Here is a 10,136-nt window from a genome sequence, read left to right on the forward strand (position 1 = left end):
TAGAGTGTTACCAATAAAGTGTACGTTCATGTGTTACTTTACAGGTTTTAGGCTTTCGGGAAGGCGACTAAGTGTAATTGTGAAAATTCGTGGTTGCACGCAGTACTAAAACGTCGAGCTATATTTCGCCACTAGTTTGTATAATGATTTTGTGAATGTATCCGCCATTGCAGTTCGATTAAAGTTCAAATGAACGTAAAAGGTCCTCCACTAATGATGTTGTATGTTTTTAATGGAAGAATATAACGAGACAAAACTAGAACTACCATCAAATATCAGCCCGTATAAAGTACGCTGCTCACCACGCAAATTAAACTGCTGGCTGATTTGTGATAGGATTGTCCGTGGATAGTCAAATTTGGTATTGGCTGAGGGCATAATGTAAGCAAATTCCTATACCGTAAACTTTGGAGGTTACACTCCACTATATATAAGATGTATTTGCATCATTGTTATTTTTTTGTAAATATTAAAGTAAGTATATTCCATGCATTAAACGAAAATAATAGACGAATATGAGATTTTGCATATGTGTTCCAAGTAGTAACACTAAATAACAGTAAATACACGAGAGTGTTTTTAAATTTTACATGGCTAACATGATAATAAAAATCAAGAATCTTAAATGTCTACAATGGAGATTACTGGATAACATATTCATTACTACTTGTGATTTATTCAAATCAACTTTTCAAAATGGTTTGTTTGTCTGTAACATTCCAATATACTTTAACCCGTGAACAAAAAAGTAATAATTTCATTCGAGTCTATACCACTCTTGAAATAATGCTTTTGGTGCTTATTCGGTGAAATATAAAACGTTCTTACACTAAAATATCATAAACAACACATAATTTAATGTTAAACTTCGATGAGCTTTATATTTTATAATTTTCTAATTGATAGACATTTGGACAAGTGTCAGGTTATGAGCACACATACTAGCTTAATAATACAATGAAAACTGCAGGGATGTGCTAAGTAATCGAACATTCAAATATAAACCCTGGGCACAATGCAAGGAACCTATCGACAACGCACTAGGAACATACTATATGAACACCGCACACAAAAATACAAACACCAAAAACGAACTTAACCACATTTACAAAATCAAACACCGCAAACCAATTATACCCTCATCAAAATTGCTTTACCATTTAATGGTAGGATTACCTCCTTGGAACGGTTAGTTAAACATGAATTCAATGAAACCCTAGTCTACTTGAGGATTAAAATAGCTACCATGGACAAAACTGTACACTTGATCCATCATAATCAATAGTAACTAAATTAAATTGAATAATGTGCCCCATCTGAGTACGCATACACGTAAAAACAATGACGGTTAAAGCAAATAAATACAAATAAACTGACTATATTCAAGTTTTCAACGACCGAATGTGACCATAAACGAAAAAATCAAGCCGGAGCAACAGAGCTAGTTCTAAAGAAGGAAACCACGAAACTATTGCTATAGCACTTATTTGTAAACATATCCTTATTGGATGAACTATATGAACCGTAGACATTCAGTCTTTTTATATGACAATTGTAAGTACGGATACAACATTAAGACATTCTTGAAATGTACAGCATCTGCTATAACTGGCCTTTAGTGTTAGCTCTATAGAAACAAAACATACAATCATTTAAATACACAGAAGTACTTGGTAGACAATGAGTAAATATACAAGCCAGTGTAACCATCAATATAAAACATGACAGAATTAGCCACTTGGATCATTCGATTCTTTTGTTTCACAGTGATATTCACATAATAGAAAGTTTGAAGGGACATTATTGGTTGTTTATACTATTATTAATAACAAAATAGAGATACATTTTTACAAAACTCTATGATACTTTTAACAATGGTCGATATTTTATGCGCGCAATTTATACAACTGTAAGATGTATGGATTTGCAGTTCTAAGATGCACTCTCCGATGCCCTTTTAAATACGCTATGCAAACTTCTGACAGCTCTATAACGGATATTTGCAAAATCAACGACAATCTTTTGAACACCCAAGGTCTATTTTTTGAGCACTTTACGAGGACTTTACGATGACATTTTGTGCTTTTTTTAAACATCGTACGACTAAATTTTGAACACTATATGACAACCTAAACTACTACTCTTTTAACACTTTTCGAAAACATTAAGACGTCTATTTAAACACTTTACGACGACTTTATGAACATTTTAAGACAAACGACGATTTCGTGATCACTCTACCTCTACTTTAAAACAATATACGTCGACTTTTACGCACTTTGCAATGACTGTTTAATTATATTTAAAAAGTTGTTTATCCATATGATTTAGTTTTCTTTATACAAGCCTTTCACATGTACTCTCAATTTTATCAAATTTTCAATAACCTTTCATTGCTAGCCAATATTTTAAAGATTTAAATATAACAAAGCTACTATCCAACTAAGTCAGGAACGATAGGGTATAGTTGACTAGGCATGGCTGCCTCCCCTTCTATTGGTAGTAGTACACTAAATGCATTTTGCATTCTCCTTAGGCTCTGAAGGTTGTTATGCTTCTCCAATGGCGAGATTTCGATCCAGACATTTTCATCCAGCTTATAATTCTCATGCGAGGATATTGCATGGGCCGCGTCGATTGCGGCCTGTGTCAAATTATACGGATTGTCATTCTCTAAGCCTCCGGCATCGATGAAGATTCTTTGGGATGGTCGATTTACAGCGTATGCCGGGTTCTTCAAAGTTTTGTTATTGAAATCAAAATCACATAGGTTATTTGTCTCATTGTTCAGTGGCCACCAAAAAGAAGGCGACATGCATGCCGCGAAGGAGAATACAGCAGATCGTGTCCAAGCTGCATGACATGACATGAGACCGCCAAGGGAGTAGCCGAGGATGCCATATCTACCGGGCTGGATTCTTCCAGAAGACGACCTGTTGGCTTCTGGCATAGCTTCGTTAATAAGAAAGTCGAGCGTCTGTTCACCTAGGCCACCGACTGTGGTTCTTTTACCACACTTATTGATCATAAGTTGTAGAAAATGAGTTGCATTTAAAGTACTAAAGTCCGGCAAGCAAAACCCACACATGTCTTCGAATGTGCCATTAATACACTCATAGTCAACTGACATCGATGGTGTCATTAAGGTGTGCCTGTTTTGAATCTTGTAGTCACCAAAGGCAACTACGATGGCTTCTTGGGATACTTGCGTTGGATACACCAATTCATCAAATATATATTTAAATGATTCAGCTTCATTAGGGCCAACGTCAAAAACAATGACAACAGGATATGATTTGAAAGGATTCTCCAAAAAGCTTGGCGGACGCCACACAGCAACATCTCTTCGACCTCCTATATATTGTGAGGCCACAGTCAAATTGCTTAGACTGCCGGAGTTAGTGTAAAACCAAGGATGAAACACAAACTCAGGTTTTGATTTGAAATACGCTGAAGCTGCTGATACAGGTAACTTGAGGGCAAAATTGGCACCCATCATGTCATTATGGTCATCTACAAGGATACGAAACTGCAGGAGCTTATTGGGCAGCACAGCGTCGCCATAACAAGGTTCGCATTGAAAACCCTTTGGCGTAGACTTGTAGTTAAACCGCATGGACCAAGTATCTTTGGAAGACCTTCCCATTTCAATGCCCTTGTTCCACGATAAGCCAAGTCCATTACCTCGCATATACAAGCTTCGTCCACCGTGAGCCTAGAATTTTATCAATAATATGAGTTTATTAAGAAATAATATATATAATTATACATGTGTATGTTGAATTTTATTGCATTTAATTCAATATGATTCCTTTTTCCCGATAAAGCCTGTTATTTATTGGCGGTATGACAAGGTAGGTAAAGTCATGTTTTGAATCAAAATGTCGCAGCATATGTAATAGTTAATATAATGATCATTGATAAGGTGGTTTTATAATGGCCGAGTTGCCACCAGTCCAATACTGCTGACGTCGGATAAATATACGGCTAATATGAGATCCCCTAACTGATTACATTAAAGTAATTATATAAGTTCCAATGATTATTACTGTACCTGAAGTGTATTAGCCGGATATTGCGCTGTTACCAGTATTGACAAGTGCCTTGTTTCAGGGTCTACGTGAGTATAGCAGGTGCCATGGAGACACATTCCACTCTTCCCTGAGTCAATCGTGCACGGTTTCATCTCCCTGCAAAGTGGACTTGTTGTCGAATTGCAGAGGCAACTAACAACAAAACATGTTTGAATCAACAAAATACTGCGTATAATCTCCATGTTCGGTGCATATGATATAATCCACCATAAAATCACTTTTCCGAGTCCTGGACGCGCGTAAATGTTCTTCTGACAGACACTTAAGACTATGCAGAAGAACGCTTTTCATATAGTTGTAATCTGAAAGGTTTTTTGTTCGTATTTTGATTTCATTAGTTTATATGTTTATTTATTGGGTGGTGTATGTTTAATCTTAGTAAATAAATGATACGGTAACTACTGTCCTCTTGGTATTATGGGTATGTAGTCTATAACTAAAGCACATATCTCTTGCAAAGTTTAAATCATCAAGATGATACTCATTTGTTTATCGTTAAGATCGCAATACTTTAGTCAATGTGATGCAAACCTTAATATTTAGTTTGGGATTTTCGACGTTAAATTTATTGCGATATTACACGGAAATAAATATATAATCTGACTAGTATATTCCTAAAAAGGATATAAAATAAAGTTTTTTTCAAAATCCGACTAACAATGCTTGTAAATGAAACGTCTTTTTGAAAATAACGTCCTTGAAATTGTGTCCCAGCATTGTGCGTGCTGACAAATGATTTGGAATTGAGGGCGGGATTACGTTTCAAAGCAGTGATGATATTAAAATGATATTTCTTTGTTTGGAACAGAAATACATAGTAATTACTTCACTGAAAATTCTCCTTTATCATCAGAAAGCATACATCAAATTTATCAATGCTTAACATTTATTGTTCAAATGATGAAAGTCTTAAAGGGGCTGTACTCCGTATGATAAAATAGCAAAAAAGGAAATAATCGAAAACTGACCTAAACTTGGTATCGATGTGTACAATGCATTGAAACTAACTTACTGAAGTACCACATAGTTCACAATTAATTTATTTTTCGCATTTTATTCAGTATTTGTCCATTAAAAAGATTACTAGGTATGTCTACATAGTAGAATTTATTCCATATGCGTGATTGGCTAGTCAATGTTATCACTTGATATTACCAAGTTAGGTATATAGCTGAAATATTCCAACCGTTTAGGTTAAGTATTTGTAGCACAGTGGGTTCAACACCGGCCAGCAATTTTGGCGACACCGGTTTGAATCCGGTCTTCGACTCGATATGTTTTAACATTTTTGGTATTTTTTTTACAATTATGATATCAAAGAGTAAAAAAAATTCATTTAATAATTGTCCTGAGATTTGTTACAGAAAAAACGTTTGTGATGCCAATCTGGTGTATAGTCCTTTTAAAGGAAATACAGTTTCCGCGTTATATTGTATAGAGGAAAATAATTGTCCCAAAATCGACTGACTAAAGCTGGTTTGGTTAGTTTTGTGGATGACGCTATTTAGCGCTGGTAAATGACATGATTTAGGGGATTATAGTGAGTGGTGGTCATTTCTTTCGAGACTGCTGTAGGGGCAACATCAAGTTTTATTTCTTTTTTGCGGCCTTATACATGTTGGTAGAGTGTTATAATGTTGATATTCCCAGATAAGTCATTTACTTTTGTTAAGAAGAGCATGTTCAGATATATTCGCTGTCTAATATTTGAATGGATAGTCTGAGAGAAACACTAAAACGTTTTGCTACGAATACAATTTTCCTTGCACATTCAAAAACGACAAGCGAGGTTTATCCTTTACGGCCAGTATCCCAGATAATAATGCCCGACCTTATTTTTTATATGCGCTAGTTATTTATATTCAGAACCATACTATGTTTTTTGCTAGGATTATGACATACTCGGTTTGGGGTGATATATATGTGACATGCTCGGTTTGGGGTGATATAAGTGACATGCTCGGTTTGGGATGATATATGTGACATGCTCGGTTTGAGGTGATATATCTGACATGCTCGGTTTGGGGTGATAGATGTGACTTGCTCGGTTTGGGGCGATATATGTCACTTGCTCGGTTTGGGGTGATATATGTGACATGCTCGGTTTGGGGTGATATATGTGACATGCTCGGTTTGGGGTGATATATGTGATGTTATGTACACGTTATAAGAAGATATCATTATGTATGACAATACATAAACCTGATGGTATTCTCTTATATGCATGCAAAGTAATAAATATTTATAGTACAATGTTGTGTTTGTATGATATGTTTGTTGCCTCCACCTTGTGTTTGTGTCGTCACAAATAAACTCGTCTTGTCAGTGCAAACGGGGTTGCTTGTATTTGGAAAGGTTGGTGTTAAGACGTAGTGTATGCGTACTTCTACATCAAATAAACTCGTCTCGTCAGTTCAAACGGGGTTGCTTGTATTTGGAAGGGTTGGTGTTGAGACGTAATGTACTCGTACTTCTACATCAAATAAACTCGTCTCGTCAGTGCAAACGGGGTTGGTTGTATTTGGAAGGGTTGGTGTTGAGACGTAATGTACTCGTACTTCTATATCAAATAAACTCGTCTCGTCAGTGCAAACGGGGTTGCTTGTATTTGAAAGGGTTGGTGTTGAGGCGTAATGTACTCGTACTTCTACATCAAATAAACTCGTCTCGTCAGTACAAACGGGGTTGCTTGTATGTGGAAGGGTTGGTGTTGAGGCGTAATGTACTCGTACTTCTACATCAAACAAACTCGTCTCGTCAGTGCAAACGGGGTTGCTTGTATTTGGAAGGGTTGGTGTTGAGACGAAATGTACTCGTACTTCTACATCAAATAAACTCGTCTCGTCAGTGCAAACGGGGTTGCTTGTATTTGGTAGGGTTGGTGTTGAGACGTAGTGTACTCCTACTTCTACATCAAATACTCTCGTCTCGTTAGTGCAAACGGGGTTGCTTGTATTGGGTAGGGTTGGTGTTGAGACGTAGTGTACTCCTACTTCTACATCAAATACACACGTCTCGTCAGTGCAAACGGGGTTGATTGTATTTGGAAGGGTTGGTGTTGAGACGTAGTGTACTCGTACTTCTACATCAAATAATCTCGTCTTGTCAGTGCAAACGGGGTTGCTTGTATTTGGAAGGGTTGCTGTTGAGACGTAATGTACTCGTACTTCATCATCAAATAAACTCGTCTCGTCAGTGCAAACGGGGTTGATTGTATTTGGAAGGGTTGGTGTTGAGACGTAATGTACTCGTACTTCTTCATCAAATAAACTCGTCTCGTGAGTGCAAACGGGGTTGCTTGTATTTGGAAGTGTTGGTGTTGAGGCGTAATGTACTCGTACTTCTACATCAAATAAACTCGTCTCGTCAGTGCAAACGGGGATGGTTGTATTTGGTAGGGTTGGTGTTGAGGCGAAATGTACTCGTACTTCTACATCAAATAAACGCGTCTCGTCAATGCAAACGGGGTGGCTTGTATTTGGAAGGGTTGGTGTTGATGCGTAATGTACTCGTACTTCTACATCAAATAAACTCGTCTCGTCAGTGCAAACGGGGTTGGTTGTATTTGGTAGGGTTGGTGCTGAGACGTAGTGTACTCGTACTTCATCATTATATTAACTTACGCGCTACGTGATAACAATGCATTTTTTTAATCGAAGAAACGGTCACCGTTTAAAGCGACAACGAAGAAACGGTTATTCTTCAAAGCCACGCTGACGGCTTCGAACAGTTTATTTATTTTTTAGTTTGATTTTTTGGCTGATTTATTTTCAGAGTCTGTTTAAACATAACGGCAAACAAGTAGAATAAACTCAAACAAGTAGACATAAATCGTATTGCCGCATTATGATTATTCATTAATTGTTTAACTATTTTGCTTCTTATTTGCATATACTGTTACCATAGTAAGTCACCTTGATAAATGAAAATGGGCTTACCTGCCCACATTCCCCCATCCCCGTCCTGCGCTAACCCCGTTTATATGGTACGGAAAGCAAATTTGAATAAGGTGTTATGTGATTGGCTACGATTATTGGGCTGTTAAACGATCTTGGTCTTGCGTACATGTATTGAAATCGGAGGACATCAAAACATTTTCATTTAAATTTAACGATCTTTACTCGTTCTCAAAAAACTGAAGAACATGAGAATACAAGTATTCAAAATTTTCTACTACAACACATTTGCGGCCATACGGTTTCAGATTGATTAATCACACCGATATTAAAGTTAAATAACTCAGTTTGAGCCGATTAAAAAGACTTGTTCCCGTTTACTAGGGAATTGTTAACAATATTTTGGTTTGAAATTTAAACACAATGATTGGTACAATGATAAAACAATATCAAAAGTAGTTCAAATTAGAGCATTCTTTTTTAAAAAAAATAATGTTACGGTATAACTTAAATGTAATAGTTTAATGAAAGGCTTTAGTAACGCTACTCGGATTAAAACAAATATACAAAGTTTTGTTTATATGAGTATCTGCGATCTGCTGTTTGGTTGGTGTTCATTAAGGTGAGTAAAATGAGTCCCTTTCAACACAGGTCACTCAAATGTATATTAAGGTATCGGGTGAACATATAAGCGCAATATCTCATCGCGCCATATTGATTCAAATATCGAAAGTTAATGCCTTATTACCCGACAGAATTTTTATATCATTTGCAAGAATGTTGTTTCCTTGTTACAACATTGCAAACGAAATGCCTATTAAATAATAACATAATGTATTGTTGGAGTGTGTACTTTTGGCCTTCATTTTAACTGAAATTGGAGGCGAAATGATCAAATTGGCAATGCTGCAAGGGGAAATACTCCAAATGTCACCATGCATTATTGCGCATAGTTGCCGCTGCCAGTCGGAAGGACTCTATTTTTAGAAAAACAATGTCAATTAAGACTCGTATATTATTATCATAGCTCTTCATGGAAAGTATTTCCCTGTCTAAGGCCAGTGTTAGCAATGAATCGGATAAACAATAAACGATGTTTTAGGTAAGTAACCTTAGAAAATGGCAAAATGAATGTCAATCCGGTGAAAGTGTGTATATCTACGTCAAAATTGTCAGTGATTAGATTGATAATGGCCTGGAAAGTTCTGTATGTATTGAGAGAAATGTATTATTGATTGAATTGCTTTGTTGTAAAAGGGGAGTTAGTTAAATAAGAGATAAGGGACATTGATCAGTGGGATATCTTTCCAAGATACATGTATCATCTTTTCAACAAGACTACGACAATATAATGCACATTAATTATTAGTTAAATACTGAGTGAATGCCACGGATAAAATTGAAATATTTACTTTAAAAACAATAATCTTTGCATCAATGACCAATAAAACATTTCTTTACGAAACACACAAATCGGAAATATTAAACAAAAAAGCGACTGTACGATACGATGGTCTTTGAAAATTTTCAAAACTATACAAAGGTATGTTCAAAGACATATATATCAAATGAGCATTAACATAAATAAATTAGATTCTGTGGTCACGGGTTCTCCTTTTGGCGGATTCGTCCTTCTGGATATTCTATTATGTGACATCGTAAAGAAATAAATTTTGCTTTTTGACTCCATGATGTTTCGCTATATCAATGTATATGGCACTGTATATAAAATGCTGATTTCTTTAAAACTAATGTGTTTATGTTTTCCCTTCGTCCATACAATTTAGACAGAGCCTGTCACATTAAAACCCTTCATTTGGAAAATGCATATTTTTTACGTGAAAATTTATTTTTATGCAAGTTTACAAATGCTTATTATATTGAATGGAGTGTTACCATTTAAGCGTACGTTCATGTGTTACTTTACAGGTTTTAAGCTTTCGGGAAGGCGACTGAGTTTTATTGTGAAAATTCGTGGTTCCATGCAGTACTAAAACGTCGAGCTATATTTCGCCACTAGTTTGTATAATAATTTTGTAAATGTATTCGTCATTTCAGTTGGATTAAAGCTCAAATGACCGTAAAAGGTCATCCGCTGATATAATAGTATTTTTTAAATGGAAGAACATAACGAGACAAAACTAAA

General features: G+C 35.9%; 1 protein-coding gene across 1 annotated transcript; it reads right to left on the minus strand.

The window, feature by feature from the left end:
* Window positions 1-573: 573 nt before the first annotated feature.
* Window positions 574-4,338, minus strand: LOC128209375 (uncharacterized). The gene is made up of 2 exons (XM_052913396.1): window positions 4,055-4,338; window positions 574-3,715 (listed from the first exon to the last, which is right to left on the minus strand). Exons 1-2 carry the CDS (start codon window positions 4,274-4,276, stop codon window positions 2,435-2,437), a joined length of 1,503 nt encoding a protein of 500 aa, XP_052769356.1. The 5' UTR covers window positions 4,277-4,338; the 3' UTR covers window positions 574-2,434.
* Window positions 4,339-10,136: the final 5,798 nt, after the last annotated feature.

This window comes from Mya arenaria, chromosome 11 (assembly GCF_026914265.1).
Source record: "Mya arenaria isolate MELC-2E11 chromosome 11, ASM2691426v1".
In the NCBI taxonomy this organism is placed as follows: Eukaryota; Metazoa; Mollusca; class Bivalvia; order Myida; family Myidae; genus Mya; species Mya arenaria.